The 25,570-nt window shown below is 37.6% G+C and overlaps 1 protein-coding gene across 2 annotated transcripts in view; it reads left to right on the forward strand.

Moving 5' to 3' along the window:
* The window catches only part of Rttn (rotatin), a 155,401-nt gene that overhangs the window by 117,223 nt on the left and 12,608 nt on the right, over positions 1-25,570 (forward strand). The window contains exons 37-45 of one of the 2 annotated variants that reach the window (XM_021150514.2): positions 155-245; positions 3,811-3,964; positions 10,237-10,374; positions 11,623-11,840; positions 15,812-15,917; positions 17,054-17,151; positions 18,486-18,563; positions 21,074-21,200; positions 23,187-23,386. In XM_021150514.2, coding sequence (XP_021006173.1) covers positions 155-245; positions 3,811-3,964; positions 10,237-10,374; positions 11,623-11,840; positions 15,812-15,917; positions 17,054-17,151; positions 18,486-18,563; positions 21,074-21,200; positions 23,187-23,386 — 1,210 coding nt within the window. Of the gene's footprint in view, positions 1-154; positions 246-3,810; positions 3,965-10,236; positions 10,375-11,622; positions 11,841-15,811; positions 15,918-17,053; positions 17,163-18,485; positions 18,564-21,073; positions 21,201-23,186; positions 23,387-25,570 lie in introns of those variants that run through there. The other variant, XR_015046039.1, reaches the window with a different exon arrangement.

Consider the following 25,570-nt stretch of genomic DNA (forward strand, 5'->3'; position numbering starts at 1 on the left):
GAAATACTCTGAGAAACCTTAAATATTTTCTTTACCTGGAAAAGCTCTTTCTTTCTATTTATATTCAGGGTTATATGGAAACTTAATATTGTGGTGTTTTGTCTTTAATAAGAAACACAGTAACTGTCTATGGGGTGCCCTTTATCCTTGACAGCACTGTGGATGCTTCCCTCATAGAAATGTGCATCCAAGAACTCAAGACCCCACTGCCTTTACCATCTGCTGTTGAACATATTCAGGCTCAGGTAAGCATCTTGGATCTGCCTCTCACATGTGTCAGGGGGCCTCTGCCTTAAGGGTCAAACAGCAAATTCTGCTAAGGAGATCCACCCACAAGAAAAAGATGGAAATCTTTCAGTATATGTGTGGTGTTATGTGCCTTTTAAACTAGGTTACTTAAAATTAGTATAAGAGAGACTGGGATTGGAGAATAGTGGATATTTTCCCTAATTCCATCATTAATCACTACTAAATGTTTAATTTCATGGAGTATTATTTTATAAAGGGACACTGGTATAACCCACTTACTACTATGATTTTAGGATGTCTCTGGTATGTCTTTATTTTTACCTAGGTTAAACTTGTTAGACTAGCATGTTTTTCTTTCGTTTTTTTTTTGTTTGTTTGTTTGTTTTGTTTTTCTTTTTTCTTTTTCTTTTCTTTTCTTTTCTTTTCTTTTCTTTTCTTTCTTTTTTTTTTTGAGACAGGTTTCTCTGTGTAGACCTGGAACTCACTCTGTAGACCAGGCTGGCCTTGAACTCAAAGAGATCCACCTGCCCCTTCCTCTGCCTCTGCCTCTGCCTCTGCCTCTGCCCCTGCCCCTGCCCCTGATCCACCTGCCCCTTCCTCTGCCCCTGCCCCTAGAGTGCTGGGATTAAAGGTGTGTGCCACAACTGCCTGTCTCTAATACTTGTATATAACCAAAACTTCATATTTATTCACTACATTTAGGGTTTTTTCCTATGTTTAGGTTCCATATGTAAAATATGCTTAGCAAATTCCAGTATAGTTGTTGCTACTAGCAATTCTACTTAAAGACCAAATTTTAACAGGCCATGTGTTTTGGGTGGTTGAGGGGTGATGAGTGGAATGAGAAGTGTCCTGTGTTGCCTCTAGATGGCCTCTAGAACATCTTGGAAGTACTGTGCATGCCATTGTCGAAGCATATTTTCTTTCTAATGCAGTATTTTTTATTTGAATGAAGTTATTCACAAGATATACCTTCTCTTTACTTTTTGTTGATACAATTGACAAATCTTCACTGAATAACCTCTGTTTAAGAATCTCTCCTAAGTCATTGAAACAAAGACCTTTCCCCTTATATTTGGAAATTAGATAACAAATACATATATGTCTAAGGAGTGTGTGTGTGTGTGTGTAATCTCAAAACAAAAGATACAGCAACAGACAAGATCAGAAATTGAGACAGAGGCCTGTTCTACTTAGAGTGACCAAGGAAAACTTTTCCAATCATGATATTTGATCTGAAGTGAGAAAGATAGTCCTGTAGACTTGTCAAGGCCTCTAGGATTACAGTGTAGTTGGTCTATCCAGGAAACAGCAAGGAATCCAGAATTGTATGGGGAAAATGAAGCTTGAAAGCAAATTAGTAGTGGGGGCAGAACCTTGCCTACAGTCATGCCTTAAATGTTCAGTATAGTGCCATGTTAGCAGTAAAAACATGTATGGGTCCTTCTCTGAATAAATGTATGCATAAAGTAACATGGGGTACCATTAGGTCCATCATTCACAAAGGAAACGGAGGCTGAGGGATCTCACACAGTACAGAACAGGGCAAGGAGAGTTGATTATGTAAGTTGGTTCCAGAGTACACTCTCATCCACTGTGCTCCCTACCTTACATAGATTAATTGCTTGTAAAAGAATCCAGAATATTCTCTAGTATTTACCAGATTCTATTCTTGTTTCTGTTGATACAAAGCAAACATCTGTAACTATAAGGAATCTATGGATTAGATGCAAGAAGCATATTGAAGCATTGATAAAATGTGAAATATGTTACTAGATAGTGACAGATGGTATGGAAAAAAAATGAGTGACATTGGATAAAAGGGTGTGTCCCAGTGGGGAGCAGGTGCTATGGAGTGGTCAGAAGGTCAGAATAGGGCAGAAACATGAGCTGGAAAGGAAAACAGATAGTGATGTCTGAGGCAAAGCATGGTATAGAGCTTGGCCGTCAGGTTAGTCAGCTATAGGCAAAGTATGTTGGAGGGTGTGACTAGAAGGTTTTGGTTTTTGTTGTTGTTGCTTTTTGTAAAAAGATTGTTATACATAGAATATCAATATTTAACCTTAAATGGTTAATTTACAAAATTAGCTTTTCTCTCGTGTTTCTCACTGGATTATTTATAATGATATTTCTTATATCCAGAGATTAAACTTTATGTAACTTTAATAGAGCAGAGGATGAAGAGAGTACAAAGATTTTACAAAAGAATATACCTTCTCCTCAGGATCTCATAGTACTGTCTCCAAAATTGACCACAAAACAGGCCTCAACTGATATAAGAAAATTGAAATAATCCCATGCATCCTATGAGATTACCACAGACTAAGGCTAGACTTCAATAACAACAAGAAAACCCACATACTCATGGAAACTGAACAACTCTCTACTCAATGATAACTTGGTCAGGGAAGAAATAAAGAAATTAAAGACTTCCTGGAATTCTATGAAAATGGTGACACAGCATACTCAAACTTATAGGACACAATGAAAGTCGTACTAAGAGGAAAATTTATAACACTCAATGCCCCACTAAGGAAATTGGAGAGATCCTATACTAGTAACTTAACAGCACACCTGAGGTCTCTAGAACAAAAAGAAGCAAATATACCCAAGGGGAATAGACTGCAGGAAATAGTCAAACTCAGAGCCTAAATCAACAAATAGAAAACAGAGAATGATACAAAAAGAATCAAGAAAACCAAAAGCTGGTTCTTTGGGAAAATCAACAAGGGTTCAGAAACAGTATCCAAATCACCAAATCAGAAATGAGATGGGAGACAGGACAGAAACTGAGGAAATTCAAAACAAAATCAGATCCTACTACAAAAGCTAATCCTCAATAAACTGGAAAATCTAGATGAAATGGATGATTTTCTAGACAGATAACCACACACCAAATTAAATCAAGAGCTGGTAAACTATCTGAACATGCCCATATTCCCTGAGGAAGTAAAAGTCATTAAAAACATCCCAACCCCCCCCCCCAAAAAAAAAGCCCAGAACCAGATGGCTTTAGTGCAGAATTCTACTAGAGCTATAGAATATTATTTTTGTACTGAAGGATAACTAAAAGCAAAAATACATTTTATTGATAACAATACCTAGGCTATTAGGCTTGATGTAATTTCCCCATACTTTTGCATTTTGAGGATTATTTTCATAATCAGATCCTTCTTTGCAAACTGGGTTATTTTGGCTTTAAATACCCTCTGTGCTGCTTCTGGGATATTGGTTTCACAACTTACCCACTTTAAAAATATAAAGATTTTCTTTAAGTAGAAATCAGCTTTGAAAATATTGTGTTGCTTCTTGTGGTATACTTGATAGTGCTAGTGTGACCATTACTGTTATGCTTATAATATTAGAAACTATGTTTTGCCTGTTGTATATTAAGTTTATAGCACATAATTTATGATGTGTTTTTTTAGTACCTTACTGAATATATTTTATAAAGAAATGATTTCATATATCACATGGAAAAGTAAACCACTATGATGCCACTGAGATAGGTTTTTTATGAGATCTACTTAGTTACCATATTTTATCTCGTTTTACACATAGGCTTCCTTTTTCTTGGAATACCTATCATCTTTGTCCCAGCTCTTGAAGTCCTGTCTGTTGGTAGAGCCTAAACTTGTGACACAAGACGAGCTCTTGAAACCTCTTATCACTAATGTCATCCGAGTTCTCATTGTGTGTCCCAAAGATGTATTAGGTAAGTTTGTTTGTTTGTTTAAATTAAAATGTAATTATCTGTGTGGGTGTTCTGTCTGCATGTATATCTACACCACATGCATGCCTGTTGCCCAAGGAGGTTAATGGATCCTCTCATACAGAAGTAGCAGATGGTTGTTAGCTGCCATGTAGGTACTTGGAGCTGAACCCAGAACCTTGGGAAGGACAGTCAGTTCTTAGCCACTGAGCCAGGCTCAGGGATTGAGGGAAAGAGTACTGGGTAAGATACTAGAATTGGGCAGCAATTTGGGGGCCTGGGAAACGGCTAGTGTATTGGAAACTCCCTGAAATATACAAGAGTGATAAAGGCTTCTACTAATGGGGATATGGAGCTTGAACCAGCCATCTTCTATATCTAGGCAAACCTTCCAGTAGAGTGATTGGGACACCAAACCAGCAGTAAAACCTTCAATCTACAATTTTCCTGCTGGCAAGATGAGCTGGGGTAAATGTGGCACAGAACTTGTAGGAGTTGCCAAACAATGTCTGGTCCAACTTGAGCTCCATGCCATGAAGGGAGCTCATCATGTATGGAAAGCCAGGAACCAGAGGCTGAATAGCCCAGAGACCTAAGATAGAGTCAAACAGGATTCACTTAAGAAAAAAAAAAAAAAAACAATGAAATAATTCATAATCATTCTGCTCTACTAGTAGACCAGAGCCTAGCATAATCCTCATCAGAGAGGCTTAATCTAGCAACTGATAGGAGCAGATGAAGAGACCCATAGCAAAACATTAGGTAGAGTTTGGGAAATCTTGCTGAAGATGGAGAGGAAGGATTGTAGGACCCAGAGGGGTCAAGGACACCCTAAGAACATGGCCCCCAGAACCAACAAACCAGGGTTCATATGGACTCAGAGACTGAACCTAATCAAGAAGCCTATATAGGTCTGACCTAGGTCCTTTGCATATATGTTATGGGTGTGTTGCTTGGTTTTCTTATGGGACTCTTAATAGTGGCAGCAGGGGCTTTCTAAGACTCTTTTTACCTAATTTGGGGACCCTTTTTCTCCTACTAGGTTGCCTTGATATAAAGGTATGTGCCTAGTCTTATTGTAACTTATTATGCCATGTTCAGGTGATATCCCTGGGAAGCCTGCTCTTTTCCCATGGGAACCAGAAGAGAAGCAGATCTGAAGGAGATGGGAGGTGGTGCAGAGAGAATGGGAAAATAGGAGGGAAAGAAAAACTGTGGTCAAGATGTAAAACATGGCAGAAGAAGAATAAATAAAAAAGGATAAAAATTAAACGTAATCACATCATTTCTTTCCTTCCCTTTTCCCCTCCAACTCTTCCCTTGTCTCCATCCCCTACTCTTAAATTCATGGCTTCTATTTCTTGAATTGTTTAACACACACACACACACCTCAGTCTATATAATGTCACTTATCTTTATATGATTTCAGGGTAGACCATTTGGTATTAGATTACCAGTTTAAGGTTTCTTCCACTATCAAAATTCCTTATTTGCTTTTTAATCCTATGTCTGGGGTTGAGGCCTCATGAAAATTTTCCCTTCAGTGGTAGCATATCTATTAGTATCATCCTGTCCAGCTCTTGTTTAGGCAGTTGTGAGACTTCATGGTTGCAGCTTCTCTGACATTTCTGAGAGATCAAATTTTATAGTAAACTTACTGTTTACAATCTTTCAGTCTTGTTCTTCTGCAATGATCCCTGAGCCTTAGGGGCAGGTGTTGTATGGTCAGTGTACCAGTTAGGACTGGGCTCCACACAGTCTTTTTTTTTGATCTATAAATTTTGATGGTTGTGGTTTTCTATACTGATTATCATCTCTTGCAAAGAGACTTTTTTTTGAGGAGGGTTGAGACCTATACTTATCTGTGAGTATAATATCAAATATTAGGGTGTGGTTAGGAATTGTTCTGTATTAGTACACTAGCATTTGTAGGTTTTCTATGAGACCCATGACTTTGATACCCCTGTATAGTTGGCTAGGCTTAGAGTACTAGGCATCATTTTCTTCTTGTGGAGGAAATACATTAGAGAGCGGTTGGTTACCACCAGGGTATAGGTGCCACTCCTGCACCCTTAGGGTTATTGTGCCATGCTAGTCATTGTTGTAGATCATAAACATGTTATGTTAGCTAATTAGGACTCTTAGTTGCTTCCCTCCTTTGGAAGCCAGAACGATGCCGTCTACTACCATGAACTATAGTCCTCAGAGAGAAGACTTTCAGGTCAGTTCCAACTCAGAGTGTCTAGGTCCTATGTCCAAAGTTTATATTTTGTTTTATTCCCTCTGTTCTCAGTATTTGGGGAGGTTTTGATCATGTGTTTTATACTTGGAATGATCTGAAATGGCTCCAGGAGAAACTTAGGGCAGATGAATCGTATAAAAAAGTGAGCCAGAAATCTCCTCCGTATTTCAGCTGAAATACATGTTACAGTCTGCAGTGAGCTTGGAGTACTATTTTTATGTGTGTGACTAAGGCCAAATGGCAGTTAAAGGTATGAGCCAGTTCAGCATATAATATGAACATTTCTTAAGATCTTTTGAATTGTGTGGATCTGTGTTGCCTTTGAGGTGTGAAAGTGAAAGATGCTGTGATCCTTAACAATGCCAGTCCACAGCATTGCTTATATCCATATTAAAATTACTTTTGTGTTTGAGTTGCATGATTTTACTGCTTAGGAATTCTCTTCAGGTTAGCAATAATTTAATGAAGCTTAGTAGGTTAGATCGTTGTCGCAACAATAATAAAGATTGATCTTGTGAGAAGGGCATGAGGTAGATATTACTGTGATGTGTGGTCTAACAGAGCTCAATTCTATCCCATAAATTCTTTTTATTTTAGTAATTTCTTATGTTGGGTTTTGTAGATATTACATGACCAACACTGACACTGAGTTCATGGATGTGAACAGATGCAGATGGTGAGTCACTTAATCTAGTAGTGACTTGACAACAGGAGGTGTGACTGTTCTTGTGGCCTTGTAGATTTTTTTTATTATTCCTCCTATACATTTTATTATATAAGAATTTTTTAAACCTTGTGATTACTTACAGACAGTACTCTAAGACAAAATTATCATATCTGAAGGTATATTTAACAGCTAGGTATTTTTTTTAATCTTGCAAAAGTATAAATGTTCATTAAGGAAAGTATTCTTAAATTGTTTTATTAAAAACTAAGTTTTGAATGATTTTTATTAAACTTTGACTGTATTTTTATTATGTTTCCATATGTTTATAATATGTGGAAATATATTAGATATTTATATCTACAAATATTATATATTTATATGATTTGCTAGTTTAAGTATATAATTCAATACCTTATTTATAAACAAATAAACTTAATTAAAATATTTAGTAAACTCACGGACCACATGAAGCTCAAGAGGAAGGAAGACCAAAGAGTAGATGCTTCAGTCCTACTCAGAAGGGGGAACAAAATAGTCAAGGGAAGTGGAGGGTAGGAGGGGCTTGGAAGGAAGAGAAAAGGGGGAGCGGGAAAAAGAAGGGACGAATTAGGTATGGGAGGAGATGGAAGAGATGTACAGAGGGTGAGGAAATTGAACAGAGGTGTGTAGCAATTGGGGGATAGGGAACTTGGGGTAGCAACCAGAAAGTCCCAGATACCAGGAAAGAAAGAGCCTCTCAGGATCCCACAGGGATGACATTAGCTGAAATACCCCACAAAAGAGAGAGAGAACCTGTAGAGACCATATCCAGAGGTTAGGCATGGCCCCCTGGTTGAGCTACCCACCCATCTCCAGAATTTTAACCCAGAATTGCTCCTGTCTAAAGGAAATACAGGAACAAAGAGTGGAGCAGAGTCTGAAGGAAAGGCTATCCAGAGACTACCCCATGTGGGGATCATCCCACATACAGCCACCAAACCCAGACACTGTTGCTGATGCCAAGAAGTGCTTGCTGACAGAAGCATGATACAGCTGTCTCCTGAGAGGCTCTGCCAGATCCTGACCAATACAGATGTTGATGTTTGCAGCCAATCATAGAACTGAGCACACGGACCCCAATGGAGGAGTTAGGGGAAGGAATGAAGGAGCTGAAGGGGCCTTATCTGGCATCAATGGGAGGGGAGGTTTTTGGTCCTGTGAAGAATTGATGCCCCAGTGTAGGGGAATGCTAGGGCAGTGAGGTGTGAGTGGGTAGGTTGGTGGTGGAGCACCCTCATAGAAGCAGGGTGAAGAGGGATAGGATGGGGGTTTACAGAGGGGAAACTTGGAAGAGGGGATAACATTTGAAATATAAATAAATAAAATAACCAATAAAGAATTTTAAAAATAGGAATGCTAAAATATTTAACTTGGAATATAAATTTAAAAGCTGTTAGTATTCAAATTTAATACTATCTATTTTTAATTGGATTTTTTATTTATTTACATTTCAAATGTTATCCCCTTTCCCAGTTTCCCCTCAGCAAACCCCCTATCCCATCCCTTCTTCCCCTCTGCTTCAATGATGGTGCTCCCCCACCCACCCAGCCACTTCTACCTCACTCCCCTAGCATTTTCCCACACTGGGGCATCAAGCCTTCACAGGACCAACAGCCTCCCCTCCCATTGATGCCCAACAAGGCCATCTCTGCTACATATGCAGCTGGAGCCATGGGTCCCTCAATGTGTACTCTTTGATTGGTGGTTTAGTCCCTGGGAGCTGTGGGGGGTCTGGTTGGTTGATAGTGTTGTTCTTCTTATGGGGTTGCAAACCCCTTCAAGCTCTTTTCTCTAACTCCTCCATTGGGGATCCAGTGCTCAGTCCAATGGTTGGCTGTGAGCATTTGCTTCTGTATTTGCTAGGCTCTGGCATAGCCTCTCAGGAGACAGCTATATCAGGATCCTGTCAGCAAGCACTTCTTAGCATCAGCAACAGTGTTTGGGTTTGTTGGCTGCATATGGGATGGATCTCCAGGTAGGACAGTCTCTGGATGGCCTTTCCTTTAGACTCTGCCTCACTCTTTGTCCCTGTATTTCCTTTAGACAGGAGCAATTCTGGGATAATATTTTTGAGATAGGTGGGTGGCCCCATCTCATTATACTGGCTTAAGAAAGATAAAATATCATATTGAATAAAAAGAGTAGACTTATCGGTAGTATTTTAAAATGGTAATGCAAATATATATATGAGTACACAGCATATCTTTGGGACTGGCAATGAGAAAACGTCTAAAATGCTTCTCAGTGGGTTTAGGAACAAGACAGCTGAGAAGCACTGGGACAGGTTGTGACCTGAATCCCTGGAAGGTGCTCTCTCCAAGCACCTCATTGGTGCTGAGGAATACCTGGACAGTGTCCCTTGCTTATGTTCATGAAGTTTGATGAAAGGTCACAGAACTGCAGTGGTATGGCCAGAGAGACTCCCCAAGATAGCCAGCACTATCCAACTTCCATCTACAGAACACGCTCACTGTGGAAGGTTAACTTCTCTAGCAAGGGGTCCACACAGGCAGCATTTCTCAGTCTGCTTTGTAGTGTAGTTTTCTTTGTGGGGTAATTCTCTGTTTGGCTCTTCAAAGAAAGTTTTATTTCTCTTTTGCCTTGACCTTAGCACATTGTGCTTTCCTTTTCATCTCTGCACAAACTGCTAGAGGGAATAACGAAAATAAGGGGAAAGTTTGTTTAACAGAAGTAGCCACTGTCATGTTTTATAATATGCCTACTGTGCAGTTCTGAAATTGTAGCTTTTATTTATTGTATTATACTTTCTGATTGTTGAATATATTTTAATGAAATCATTGCTTTCAGACTTTGTAGAAGGGTGGAGGGACATACTTTTAAGAAGCAGTAGATAAAAGAAGTTAATTGTAGTGACTTGGATAGTTGTGCAGGCTAGTTTTTATGTCAGCTTGATGCAGGGTGGAGTCTTTGGGAAGAAAAACCTCAATCAGAGAACACCCCTATCAGATTGGCCAGTGGAGGGCCAGTCCATGGTGGGCTGTGCTGTTCATGTGCGGGAAGCCCTGGATGCTACAGGGAAGCAGTCTGAACGAGCTAGAAGGATTAAACCATCAGCAGCACTCTTCCATGGCCTCTACATCGGCCCCTGCCTCTTGGTTCCTGCCCAGTCTGTGTTCCTGTCCTGACTTTCCTCAGTGATGGATTGTCATGTGGCACTACTTGCTGAATTAGATCCTTTTTTATTGTTCTTTTTGGCATGTGTATATACCTCTTACTGTGTGGATGCAATAAAGTGTAACAGTAAGTTCTGAGTGTTTGATGGTTCTCTTCTTGTTAATAACTTGTAGCATTTTGATTAATTTATAGATGTACAGTTAGTGTTGGCTTTTTACCGCACATGGATGCATTTATTTGACCTTCTGGCCACACTACTGAGGAAAGCTGGTGCTGTCTCCCTTGTTCCTCTTACCTCAGCTCTTGCCAAGCATTGGGAGGCAGTGACTGGTAAGAAGACCTTCAAAGGATTGGGGTGTCTCGCCTAATAAAAATAAGACAATCTTTATTATCAGCTAAATGTGTCAATTCTCCAGGTTGTTAAGGCATGGCATATGAAAGAGCTGCAGGGTACTTGACTTGAGAGTTTGCTGTACTCCTGATCAGCCTCCTTTCCCCAAATATGCAGGTTTGAAAAGCTGCAATAAATTTCAGTATGCCAAAAGCCAAATAAGAAAAGTCTGTTTTTTTCATAGAAAAATATAAAGATTATAAAACAATTAGATTTATATTTGTTCCCAAAGAAGTCAGTCACTTTTTTTTTTTTTTGCTACATCTGCATTCTGTGTTAGATGTGGATACATGGAATCTCAAATGCAAGCAATATCAAGATGGGAAATTTTAAAATATTATCTTTTCTCAAGACATTTTTTATAGCCCAGAAATACCAATAATGTGGTTATTTTTATATTTTCTATTTCTCATTAAAATAAGCAATGGACTATTTTAAATAAGTAAGTTTTGATTTTTTATAGTATTCTCATAAACTTTAACATAGCAGGACTTTACATATATATGTATATATAGTATTTATTAGTCTTTTTAATTTTAATTTTATTTAATTATTTTTAAAATATATTTTTAGCAAGCATATAAAGTAGGTTTCTATATGGTCTCTATACATGCTAGACAAGTGCTGAGCCATACCTCAACCATACCTCCAAACTCAGACTAATATTTTCTTAGTACCAAAGTAAAAATTCAGAAGTTAAAAATTCTTAAAACTTTAAATGTTAGCTCAAAGTAGTTATCCACATACTGTCCCCATGTATAAATACTGAAAAACTCATATAATGAAAACTTAAGTAGATTTCTTAACTTACTATGTTGCCTTAATACTGACTTTAAAACGTTTTTCTTATTCATGTATATATTGATAGCTTTGTATCATTAAAAATAAAAATAAGCTGGGCGGTGGTGGCGCACACCTTTAATCCCAGCCCTTGGGAGGCAGAGGCAGGCGGAACTCTGAGTTCAAGGCCAGCCTGGTCTATAGAGTGAGTTCGAGGACAGCCAGGGCTACACAGAGAAACCGTGTCTCGAAAACACCAAAAAAAAAAAAATAAATAAATAAATAAAAATAATTAAAATAAAATAAAAATAAGAATGCTATAAATTTAACTATTAAAACCAATCTGATTAATTTCCTCTTTAATTTTGAAGAAGTTGTCATTTATGTTTGAAATCATTCTCCTGTAGATACACTGTGTAGATGTGTGGGCCTCTCAGTCAAGTGCCCTGCCCTGACTATTGCCAGCCTCCAGTTCCTGTCTGTTCTCTTGGCTGAGGAAGAAAAGAGGCGTGTCCAGGACAAAGACAAAACAAATGAGTGCCAGACCCCAAGAGTGGCCTTACTTCTTGATGGAACTCAGGGAAGCCTTAGATCTTCAGAGCGACTTAATGAAACAATTCTTCAGGTGTGTAATCTCTTGACTTTTTTTTTTTTTTAGATTTTATGTATCTTTAAATGAATTCCCTTTCAGTACTTATCAATTTAAATGTTTTTCAATCATTTTACTAAGGAATCAATGTTCATTTTGATTAAGTAAGCATACAGTACCAAACTATAGTACATAACAAATATTTCTTTTACAATTAGTAGTATTACTAGCATTCTGTATCTGCCTCTGTGTGTATGTATGTGTATCTGTGTGTGCCTATGTCAGTGTCTGTTTGTCTGAGTGTGTATGTCTGAGTGTGTATGTGTGCTTTTCTATGTGTGTCTGTATGTGGGTGTCTATGTGTCCTTGTCTGTGTGTGTGTGTGTGTATGTGTGTGTGTGTATGCATGTATGTGTGTGTATGTGTGTGATTGGAGATTGAATCTGGGACTTCTTTCATGCTAGACAGACACTCTATTCCTAAGCTGTATCCCCAGATCCTTGTTTTACCTTTGATTTTGACATAAATTTTAAGTTGTTCAAGCCTGCCTTGAACTCACTCTATAATGTAAGCTAACCTTAAAATTATAATCTTCCTCTCTCAGAAATTTGAGCATGTGACATTACAGAATGGGGCATGAGCTTTCTGTAGTATATAGCTTGGTTGGTAGAGTGCTTGCATAAACATGTGTGAGTTTCTAGGTTCTATGTACAAAACCACATACACTGGTTATGGTGACACACACCGAAATTCCAGTACTCAGGACATAGAGGCAAGAGAATTGGGAGTTCAAGCAAGCCTAAGACATATGAGACCTAGAGATGGTTGGGGTGCCTTTAATACCATTTTGTGACTTTTATCTTCTGTCTGAAATGTGGAAAATTGATAGAATTCTGTATGAGAGATTTGCAAATCAGTTAGATCTGATGCACATGGTTGTGCTGTCTGACTCGTAGTCCGTCCCTTTGTTGCTTTCAATCTGGAGATTTTTCTCTCACCTTGGTTTGTGAATATTGTCCTTAAGAAGGTATTTATGGCATGACTACTTGTACATTTTTAGCATCGGTCTTGACTGTGTTGCAATGCAGGGAAGTCTGGTAGACAGACAAAACTGAGAGGGAAATGAGGAGATAGAATTTATGTCATAAAGTCAAAGGGCATGCTGCTTCTAGGTAGAAGAGGGCCAGCAAGAGAGGGAAGAGTAATAGGGTGTAATAATATGTGTGGAAATGTTACAATCAACCCCATCCCATTGTATACTACCAGAAATTTAATTAAAAGCAACAGCAAAAGGACAGGAGACACTCTTTGCTCCAGCTAAAGGATGCATGGAAGATTTATAGAGCTCCTTGGGGTAATTTTTTTCCCCTCTGTCTTAAGAAATCTGGTTGTTTTCTCAGTATCACTAAGAACCCTGACAGAGAGTCTCCTTTGTTTTGTCATCTGTCTGCAGGTGTCTGTCTGCATCTGTCAAAGCTTGGTCTCCTCTCAAAAGTTGTTTATTTTGATGAAACCAGAGCTTCCTTATAGATACTTCCTTACATCCATCCTCTCAGCTTTTCCCAGTGAGGAAATAGATGCTAGGATGGAGAAATGGCTTCATGGGTAAAGAGCACTTCTTGCTCTTACAAAGAACCTGGGTTTGGCTCCCAGCACCCACATTGTGGCTCATAACTGCCTGTAACTCCTGTTCCAGGGGATCCAATGCCCTTTTCTGATTGGCCTCCACAGGTTCTTAGATGCATGTGGTTTACATTTATACACTTGGGTGTACACACATGCACATAAAATAGATAAATCTTAAAAACTCAGTGCTGCATTGATGCCAAATCCAAAAAACAAAGTGGTTTAGTTTTTCCTACGATATTCATGGCACTATTGCATCAGTGGGTATATCTACTGCACTGTAGGTCATCGTAGATCACAAGATTCACAGCTCAGCAAGATTGATGATCATCCCACACTTAAGCACTGTGAAAACAAGTCAGTAGTGATGAACCTTCCAGATGACATGAGTATGTGTTGTCTTCATTTTACTGACCAACAGCTCCAAATGAGAAAATACATTCCTGGCATTAGACTTTATTTGCTAGTTTGTAGTGTCTAATAGCATCATTGTTGCCCCTGCTATAGGCTAATTCCACATATATGTGTGTATGTGTATAGATGTATATTTATATATGTGTGTGTACATATCTATACTTTTATTTTAAAAGTAAATTATTATTATTATTATTATTATTATATTATTATATTATTATATTCACTTTACATCCTGCTCATTGCCCCCTTCTCAGTTCCCCACTCCCTAGTGACCATTAGTAGATTTCTGTAATATTCTCCACCTTATTCTCCTTTAATAAGAGGTGAAAGCTACACTTATTTGTGGGTATGAGGATATGCATTTGCAATACAGTTAGAATTTATATTGGTTCAGAAAAATGAGAATAGGAGGTTATCATCTTGAATCTATGACCTCTCCAACAACAAATAACTGGCTGGGTTTATAATATCAGGCATGCATTTCCCTTCTTTTGAGTTCCTCAAGTCCAATTAGACAATGTTGGCTACCGTCAAGATAAAAGCAGCATTATTACCTCCAAAATAAAAGCACTGTAGGTATCTTTCTAGCCTAGCCAATGTTGTGTTTCTTGGAGTCACAGATAGTTATAGGTGTGCTGAGAATTTTGGTTTCCTTAACAAACACAGAAATATTATAGGAATATGTTTTCGTTTTAATCCCAGGTGTGGCATATGGGATATGATTGTTCACAGGAGCTATGATTTGCCTCATGCTCTAGCAGGGGCATGATTTTGCCAGATGCAGATAGTTTCTGCTGTTGTGTGATATTTGGAATTCTGGGGACTTTTCAGAATGTATATAAATGCTAGGGCCTGAGAGGTGGGGTGGGTTATTGGTTGTTTGCTGTTGGTTGTAGTTTGTTAAGTAGTCATGCGCAAAGAAGAATCAGTAAGAAAAAAATTAGATATACTGAGGGTGAAAATCAATCTTGCTCCTAGGAACTTGACATCCTTAATCAGCAGGAAGTAGTCTAACAATAACATCACCCTCTTTCCCCTCTATCCTTTTTTCTCTTCTATCTAGTGTTAGGGGATTGAAAGGGTAGAATAAAGGGGTAGAGAAGGTGGAAGAAAGAAGAACCCACAAAGTAGCAAAAGTCTGGCTACAACAGAACTGTTTTCTCTCTTAACAATTTGCACAGCACATTGGTGCACAAATGAGAGAAAGCTCTTAGGGAGGAGACTTCCAGGTCAGGTCCATCCTATTTCCTGCAAGTACTGTGACTGAAGTGCAATAAGGTCTTACCTTCAAATTCTGGGGGGGCAATGAAGGACCACAGCATAGCCTATATTATGTTACGGGTCTTTTGGACTCCACTGACTTACAACTCAAGAACAATTTCTTTTGATTGGTACTGGGGGTTTTCTTTAGCGAGTCTATGATACCATCGTTATTCTGTGTCATAACTCAATTTAAACTCTATGTCTATATATATACATATGCATATTTACTATATGTAATTTTAGGTAAGCACAAACTAATATGATTTCCTATGTCATTTTCAAATATCTTTAGTGTTATTCATCCCTCCTCCTTCTCCCTCTGCATTGCCTCTTACTCCTTTTTTACCCATTTTCTTCTTCACTGAACTTGTGTCCTAATAGTCTAGAATTCACTGTCCCCCTACCCCTTGGTTACTCTCTACTTTCTTGCTGTGCATTAATTTATACCCCTCCCCGCTAGAGGGACTTTGAGAATAATTTTAATTTTCTTCCATATGGATAATATCCTATTTAGGCTTTTCTCTGCAGAACGTTCATAGATAGTAATAATTTATTAAATTATAGGAATTTTTTGTTTTTAGTTTTTGTTGTTGTTTCACACAATACTTAATGTGCCTCTTATCTAAACATGTCTTGGTTCATAGCAGTTTTACTACAGATTGAATTTTTCTTCTAAGCAGTTTTGTCTGCCTTTTCTACAGTGCTATGAAGGAATATCCCCCAAAAATGTCCTGAAAAGAGTTGCTGCAAATGCCCTGATGTCACTTCTGGCTGTCAGCAGAAGAGCGCAGAGACATGCTTTGAGATGTGAGCATCACCATCAATTGTTTACTGACATCTTGCTAATTATATTTTCTACAGCTTGTTTATTTGTACTAAAAATGTAAAGAAATTATAGTAAAATTTCAATGACATTTAAAAAGTTTTTTTTCCATATAACAGTACTGAAGTCATTACTTTTAAATTTTATTTTTAAGATTTATTTTATTTTTAATTATGTGTATGTGTGTATATCTGTGTGTTTGTATGGGCATGTGGGTAGCCTTGCTTGTGGAGGATAGAAAAGGTCACTGGATCCTTAACCTGGAGTTACAGGCTGTTGTGAGGTGCTTAACATGGGTATTAGGAACTGAGCTCATATTCTCTGCAAGAGTTTTATATTAGTTATGTGGTTAACCACAGAGCACTCTCTAGCCCCACATTGATTGCAAAAAAAAAAAAAAAGAATAAGCTGGGAATATAGTGTTTAGGAAGCACAGAACTCTGGGTTGGATCCCCAACTCTAAAACATCAGTCAATCAACAATACAAAGATGATACTTGTAGATTGTGTTTCTATTTGCATGTAATGATTATTACTCCAGAGAATATGTGTGTGTACACACCCACACACACATACACACACACACACACACACACACACACACACATATATATATATATATATATATATATATGTATATATATGCATGTATAAAGAAATTTCAAGATGTAACCTATTGTTTAGCTTCATAATTAACTAGTATATACAAGCATATTTTATACACCTAACACACAAGCATAGTTTTTATAGTATAGTGAAGACTACAATATCAAATAAGTAGTATTTTTATATAAAATTTCATACTATAGGGTCATGATTTCCCTTCTGTACATCAGTGAATACAAGTCTGAGAGGTGAAAGAAAGTAATTAAAAAAAAAAAACCCATCTACTCAACTAATTATTTGCTGTTAAAATAAAGCATGTAAGCTGTAAAATACAGTAGACCTGGAAACTCTAAGAAAGGAAAACAAGGGGCCTCTGATGCTGTGTTCTTTTGCCCCTTTAAACCCTCACTCTTTCATTGTATAGTTGAATGGATTATCAGTGTGTTGAGTATTTGCAGCCTTAATGTCTTCAGGAACAGAATGGCCCCTTGACAGTTGCAGCCTTTTTCTTTCAGCTGATCTCATAGAAAACTGTATGGAGCAGATGAAGCACATCAATGCACAACTGAACTTAGATTTGCTGAGGCCTGGGAAAGCAGTACTGAAAAAAAAGGTGACTTCAAGGTCTGAATTCTCTTGCAAGGGAAGAGGGATAGAGAGACCAGGTCTCCATTGCTCTCGTGTCTACAATGAGCACAAGGTTGAAATCAGTGTTTGACTTACATGACAGATAGAGGCAGGTATATTATTGAGGTCAATCTCATTTGAAAATCCTTAAGTGGGATTTATATGTTATTCATTCCTCTTATGCACAGTTAGAAATATGTACATTCACATAATATATTTCTGAAATATTTTATACAATGAAATATATGAATAAAAGTGTTAAGTTTTCAAGGGATGAAATCTGTAACAACTGTAATTTATTTGTGTTTGGACAGTTCATACATTTCAAATTTATTATCTCATGAATAAACACTTATTACAACATAGTGACAAAATCCTGCAATTGATGAGGCAAGATTTTCCCCCTCACATTCTGTATATTTTCTTTCATGATTCCCAGATGTTTGTTCTAGCAGTTAATTGCTTGATTGTGTATATAAATCTTACCTTTTTGTAAATACAATATAACATAATAAATATATATTACCTGTGGCCTTGCCATAATTGTGACCAGTAACATTTACACCTCATTTTTTCAGAAAGTACATGTGAATATTTAAATATACAAATAAATATTCCATTTATTAAATACACACACACACACACACACACACACACTGGCTCGTTTTAAAAGCACATAGTACTTTTTCAGAGGACCATAAGTTAACTTTCAAAGGATACAATGTTCTCTTCTGATTATTGTAGGGACTGAATTCATTCACATGAACATACCCACATATGTATGTATATATGTATGTACATATGTATATATGTAAATGCATGTATATATATATGTATGAGACAAGATGTTATATAAATATATGCATGTAATTTAAAAGTAAAGTTAAATCTTTAAAAAGAAAAAAAGACAAAGCCTTATTTATTAGGTTAACTCTTAAATGGTAACAAAATCCATGTTTGGCAGCTTCCTTTTCTGCTTCTTATTTTTCTGCCTAGCCAAAAGCCATAGTCATCACTGTGAAAGTCAGCAGGGGCCTGATATGATGGGAAACCAGTCAGTACCTGCCTGCCTTGATTGAGAAGTAACATGGAAGCTGTTATATATCAGAATTCCTCCATGCCTGACGGGACAGCAATAGCTTTTTTTTGTGGTGCATGTATTTCTTGATATATGGTCACCATACCTTGTCAGTGTTCTCAAAGTGATGTTAGTTGGGCATGATTACAGCACAGCTGCAGTGGACAGTGACCCCGAAGGAGGGAATTACTGTTTCTAAGGGAACTGCATTCATGCTTTTCAACTTCTCTGTGTCTATACAGGAGGATGGCTTCATTAAAGAATTAAGCATCACCATGCAGCTCCTAAGAAACTGCCTTTATCAAAATGAAGAATGTAAAGTAAGTAGAGAGCCTCAGACTGCTGATAGCAGTTCAAGTAGTGAGTGGCTAAGATTTATATGAAGTAGTCCAGGAAGGAAAATGGACCTTCTGAATTCAGTTGTTAAAGATGTATAGTTGATTGTTTCTTCAGCCCAGAGTTAATTCTCAAAGCTGGATGACTTTAATCATGCTGTCCTTCAACACTAATGACATTCCTATATCAAAGCTTGCACTTCATGATTGAAATGTAACTTCTTGAACTACCCCTTCATTCTATATTGTTAGGCATTTAGATGGTTTTTTTGACTAGATGGCTGTGTATGTCTTAGGAAGTGGAGGTTTTCAAAGATGTTTGTCAAAACTGATTATTCTCAGGGAGAAAGTGACAGTATTTATAATTATAAAGAAAGAAGAATTATAAAGAAAGGTATGACTGTTTTGCTCAGCATGGTCATGCTACCTAAAGGAAGCCCTACCTTTCATATCTGCTGTCATCCATAGCCTTTGCACAGTACTCTTTGAAAGTCACTGAGTTATCTTGCTTTCTTTGTAAGTATTGGTTCTGTCCACTTAAGCCATCACGATGGCACTATTGTGTGACAAAGAATCTTCTGAACTCATCAAGTTGCTCAATGTGGAATGACCTCACTTTTGAGGAATTAGCTTTATTATAAAAAAATCAGTGAGACAAAGATAAATTGTAGAAATTTCTTTTGTTTTAAACTTTTTTACTTTGTGCTCTTATTTGTCATTAATTTGGAAAAATTTGATAAATATTAATTATATAAGCTACATTAAGTGAAATGCAGGTAACAATTTTTTTTTAAAAAGTATTTGTTTATACATATATGGTGATTAGAATGAGTAAGACCCCTGTAACCTCTCTCTATATTTATGAATGAGTATTTGAATGCTTAATCACCCCAGAGTGGAATTGTTTGAGAAGGATTGGAAGGATTAGTGTGTATGGCCTTGTTGGAGTAGTTGTGACATTGTTAGAGAAAGTGTGTCACTGGGAGGAGGTTTGAGGTTTTCAAAACTCACAGCAGGCCCAGTCTCCGTGCCTGCTGTCTGCAGATGAAGATGTAAAGCCCTCAGCTACTGCTCCAGTACATGCTTGATTGCTTCCTACCATGATAATCATGGACTAATCCTCTGAAACTGTAAGCAAGCCCCCAATTTATGATATTCCAGGCAAAACATGATGAAGCCTTATCCTGGGCAGGGAGAAATGTAAAGGGGGTACATAAGAAGTAAGTCTGAAGAGTTAGGACAGAAGAAAGGTGTAGAATGAATTCCAGACTCAAGCTGCTTACTAATGTAGGAATTATGATAGACATACTGCAGTGATGAAGGACTTGATGCTCAGGCTTCCCATGTGTGTGCTGTGTATGTCTTTGATCCATCCAGGTGGAGAACTGCGTGTAGCCAAGTGTGTATGAGCTTGAGGAGTTATGCGTGCTGGGAATAGTAGGAGTGTATTATTAGTATTTGCACTCAGCATTCTACTTGAAAATTTCTAAGACAGTATGTCATAATAGGTTTGATCATATATTTAGAACACATATAAGAGAAGGCTGCAAAACAGAGGGGTCTAGAGAAGAATATACATAAGACAGAAGGAAGTGAACACAGAGAAACCTGCAGTAAATGCCCCAGTGCTAGAGAGTTTAGGAGCCACGAAGGTTGGAGTGGGCTCAATCATCAGAACAGAAAACAAACTGAAGGGGGCTGGCTGTGAAATGTGAGAAGTGTTAATGACAGCAGTGAGCATTCTGTCTACAGCTTGATCATTGCATGACATGAGTACATTTGGCTCTCCTACTGTGGAAACTACTTACTGTAATCAGAGAAATGAACATGCTAAGGACTAGTTAATAAAGATAGAGGGGAAAAAAGAACTAATGGAAAGATCAAATTCCTGAGGAGAAGGGAGAGCCACGTTTTAGAGGGGCAGATAGATGTATTCGTTTCTGAGAAGAGGAGTGCCAATGTGTCGTGCTGATTTGTATATAGTCACTGCTCCCACTGACCTGTGATAAACTTGGGAGCAGGTGCTTCTTGTGACACTGTGATGAAGCAGATACAAGGAGTGTATCTCCCTCAATGAGTATGAAAAATATAGTAAAACTAATCATGATACAGAGAAATCTGTGATAATTGAAATCAATTTTTAGATTAAAAAAAGGAAAAGGCAGAATCGATAAGAGTATTTTCTTGAATACAAATCTCTGTCTCTGGACCTTGTTTGAGGCCTTTTAGAGTTCATTTATTGCTAAGAGATAATCACTTTTCTGAATGTTTTCTCTAATATATCCTGGCTACCCTTCAAGAGACTGGGCAGTCTCCTGATCCGGGCTGCCCAACATGAAGCACCGGTGAACTGAGGAAAAGTTCTTCCTTACACGTAGCAAAGATGAATTAAACTATTACCTTATGTGGATGACAACTTTGGGGGTTATTTAAACCTAAGATTACATTTCCACATGTCCAAACTAATGGCTGGTCTTATTTCTTTTGCAAAACAGGTGGCAGCTCTTGAAGCACATCTTGTGCCTGTATTGCACTCTCTCTGGCCTTGGCTTTTGATGGAAGATTCATTGATGCAAATTGCCTTACAGTTGCTTTGTGTCTATACTGCAAATTTTCCAGCTGGTAACTAGAGTCCAGTGTTGTTTTTGATGATAAATTAAAATAATAGTTTTATGTGATACTATACTGAACTAGAAAAATATGTATGTTGATGTATTTTTCCTTATTATGTATGTGTTAGTCAAAGGCAAAGTTTCTTATGGGTCTTAAAGCTCCAGACCATTTAAGAATATATTTGTTGACCTGGGAAAGTCATTGGATAGTTCAGGAAATAGATTGGCTTGATTTTATATGGTTGTGGGAAACTGCATTCAGAGGGAACATCCAAAATGTGAAAATTAATGAAAAAGCAAGTGAATATTAGGTCTTTAATAGATTCTAGAACAGGAGACAGGTATGATGAAAGTTAGTTCAAGATACTATTGGTTTTGTGAAAGTTGATATAATTGTATTCATTCACATGGAAGTTATTTTGACAACCTATTAAGGGCCATGCATTGTGAGTTGTAATGAAACTGATTAGACTATGAGGAAAGCACAAGGGTAGATGATTATAAGAAGAGAAGAGGTGTGAAGTCACTGATTTAGAAGGTGAAAAGCAAACATCAAGGGGTGAAATAATAAGTGTGTTAGCTGTTTAGTAACTACATGGTCAGATGTATAATTTTGACCACTCAGCAAGTATGCGTGATTTCCTTTGGCATAGCAACAGAAATGTCCACATACCAAAGGATGCATAGGGACGGGATGGGAAATGAAGTCAAGTATGAGCTCTTCTCGTCACAGCTTTGTGCTGTGATGACTTATTTCTTTGAATAGTCTGGTACCTTAGGCTGCCTGCTTCACTAGCCTACTTAGAAAGTCTCCTGCATGTAACAGAGTGAAGCTTATGAACTACCATTCTGTGACGAGTTGTGAATCAGAATTGTCCTCTCTCCCTTCTGTTACTGCTTTCTCTGTCCCTTTCTTGGACAGTCTCTTCTCAATGTGCCTTCTATCTCAACCCTCCCTGCAGGGTGGCTAACCTAGCATAGCCTGTCTCTGAAATGTAGAGTCGAGTGTGGTCCTCCCTTATATTAGCTTTCATCCTGTGCATCTAGAAAAGTTGGAGGGGCAAAACTTGAGTTGCTTAATGTGAAGCAGCAATACATATTTTGATATAAAAAAATTAAACTAATTTGTACTATATGCATCCTTAAAATGTATGAGAATAGTAGAAGTGGTTAGGGTATCACCAACCTAAGGCAGACATACTGTTTTTCTATTTGATGTGTGTCTAAGCAAAAATATATCATTTAGTGAACACATTGATGTCGAATATAGTTATGAAGTTAAGAATACAGGAAAGTTACCATATTTTTTCTTGTACTTATCACAAATGAGTTTATTTCACAGACTGTTCAATTCTTATATGACTATACAAGCTGTTCTGTTTGCATGAACTTTCACAAAGTAATTCTGCTTTGGATTTAGATTACAATACAGTCACCAAAATACATTTCTAACTCTCCCATGTTTTTTGTTTTGTTTTGTTTTAATCCCCTAATAAATCTCATATGGTTATCTGATTTATTCAGAATACATTGAACTCTGGAAAGCCATAGATACCACTGCTAGCTCCTGCTGCCTATGAGCTCTGTGACCTTGAAATCCCATGATCAGGCTTTGTGAGCTCTTTATCTTTATCTGGGTACTGTGGAAAATGGTGTTTGAGCTGTCCCAGTTACCTTTCATTGCTAAAATTCTATACTTCCACACAGGCTTTTATTTCCAAGCCTTCTTTATAAACTATTTTTAAAAACCCATTATGCTCATCTAATTCTTTCTTTAAAAAACAAATAAAAAAAAGTTGGCATTTTAATGCTCCATTGAGATAATTGGCCCCTGAGTGAGCTCAGTCAATCTGTTGGGTTGAGTGTACATGTTAGCATTAGGTTTCAGTGCTCACTTGTAGTTCATAGGTGACTGTCAGATATGCTTACTACTTTGTGTTTTAAAAACTAAGCAGCAGAACAGAGGCGACTCAGTGACAGGCTGTTTCTTTTGAAGGCTGCAGTTCCCTTTGTTGGTCAAATTATGGACAGTATATTCAAACTGCACACAGAGGCACCCCCAGTAGCTCCCTGATACTGTGTATCCTGAAACTGGCTTCTCAGATGCCTGCAGAGAACACCACCATTCAGCAGTTGGTTTTTATGTTTCTTTCAAACTTGGCCTTATCTCATGACTGCAAGGGAGTAATTCAAAAGGTAAGTACTTAGCCTCTCCTATGTGTCATAAAAGAGTTATTTGCAAAATAATCCTGTCAGTCAAATTTTAGAAATTCTTTTGGTTCTAGGACTGCTTTCTTATAATTCCAAGACATTTTATTTTAAAGGTTTGTAAAAGATTTAAGAGGCTAATTGCTTAAATCCAGTTCGGGAGGCACTAAAATTGAAGCAGAAGAAGTTTTTTATTAGTCTGTGTCCTTTTAATTATATTGTAGCTGTTTTAACTAAAAAGTAGTGATTTTAGAAAAACATTGGTGTTATACAAATAATATATTTGATCTGTAAGTAGACTAGTCAAACCAATTTCCGTTTACTATTGTGACAGAAAGTTGTATGAAATCAAAGTTCCTTTGTCCCAGTTATATTTTTACATCTTAATGGCATAGTATGCCACTTATGAGGTCTCTGGATGTGCAGTTCTAAAACTTCACTTTTTATCACTAATTTTAACTGAGTGTATAAAGAAGGGGTGTGAGTGAGACAAATTCTGGTACAAATATGCAGGAGTAGAGCATCTTTATGGTTATATATGAACAGAATCCCTACTTGGGAATATCTTTTAAAATTTAAATATTATCAGATCATCTGTTACTTTTTTTAAAAAAAGATTTAGTTATTATTATATCTAAGTACACTGTAGCTATCTTCAGAGGCACCAGAAGAGGGCATCAGATCTCATTACAGATGGTTATAAGCCACCATGTGGTTGGTGGGATTTGAACTCAGGACGTTCGGAAGAACAATCAGTGCTCTTAGCCACTGAGCCATCACTCCAGCCCCATCTGTTACTTTCTTGTGACACTGACTTCAATGCTTCTGTTTCTTCTGCTTGGAGGTCAGACAGGATTCATAGGAATTCACTGTCCCCCTCTGTCTTTCATGTTTCTGAACCTCAAAAGATAGTTGGGATATAATCACCAAAAAAAAAAAAGCTAATATCTCTTATTCTAAGGAAATTGGATGATTGGTCTTATTAGGGAAATATTTTCTATAGGAAATTGCACCCTGCTCACTCTGACTCATGAGTGTCCTCATTATATTTTTTAGAAATTTCTTAAGCCAGTTGATGTGATGCTATCTTGAAATCAGCCATGGAGGGAACATTCATACCATGAAACTTGACAAACACCACAATCAGAGATCTGCCTCTCCCTCATACAGCCAGTTCAATTGTTTATTTACTATCATACAGCAAGATAGTTTTTTCATGTACATGCTGATATTTCTACAAGTCATACATATGTGTTCATGTGAATATTAACCCTAACCCTGATATATATATACATATATATATACATATATATATGTATATATATACATATATATACATATATATCACACACACACACAAATCACTTCCAAAGATCTCATCTTGAGCTAAATACATGGGATTGCCTTCTTCAAAATGAGAGGTATATACATGTGAGACCATGGTACTGGCCAATATTCCACTTTCTACCACCACTCCCTTGTAGAACATGTTGATGGGGTGCAGAGTTGGAACATCCAGAGTTATAAGTGCCAATCTCATGTTTGGCATGTGACTTTGAGATGGAGGCTTATTTTCCTTACATTTCAGTGTTACTTTATTATTATTATTATTATTAAACAAAAATACCTCTAACACAGCAAAAACTCTGTTTAAATTCCGGTCTGAGAGACCTGAAGGGTGCTGCAGGGTTGGAAAAGGAGCCTGCAAAGCCTGTAGTATCTCCAGACCAACTGAAAGAGAGAGAGAGAGAGAGAGAGAGAGAGAGAGAGAGAGAGAGAGAGAGAGAGAGAGAGAGAGAGAATAAAAAAGGCAAGTCTATGGATGATGCTTTTAAAAAGTGGATTTAGGAGATTGGAAAGAAAGAGGGTCAAACAGAGCTGTGTAGCAGAGAATGATGAATCTATACCCTTCACATATTAGCCAGCAGGCTGCAAGCACAAAGATCATGCCCGAGGAGCCATGGAGTGATGTGAGGTGACTTGGAGCTCCCATTGAATAGGAACTCCCAAAGAAACATGTCATGTACTAAGCTTGTCCCCGCTGGCCAGCTCCCAGCATGGAGCTGCCCTGCCTACCCGCAACACCACCCAGATTCTGCAACAGCAGGATATCCATTGAGACAATCTCAGTGATTGTTCAGTATTTATGGTGTTTCAGAAACCAGAGTCTTT

Source organism: Mus caroli, unplaced genomic scaffold (genome assembly GCF_978045245.1).
Source record: "Mus caroli unplaced genomic scaffold, Mus_caroli_1 scaffold_19, whole genome shotgun sequence".
NCBI classification, from domain to species: domain Eukaryota; kingdom Metazoa; phylum Chordata; class Mammalia; order Rodentia; family Muridae; genus Mus; species Mus caroli.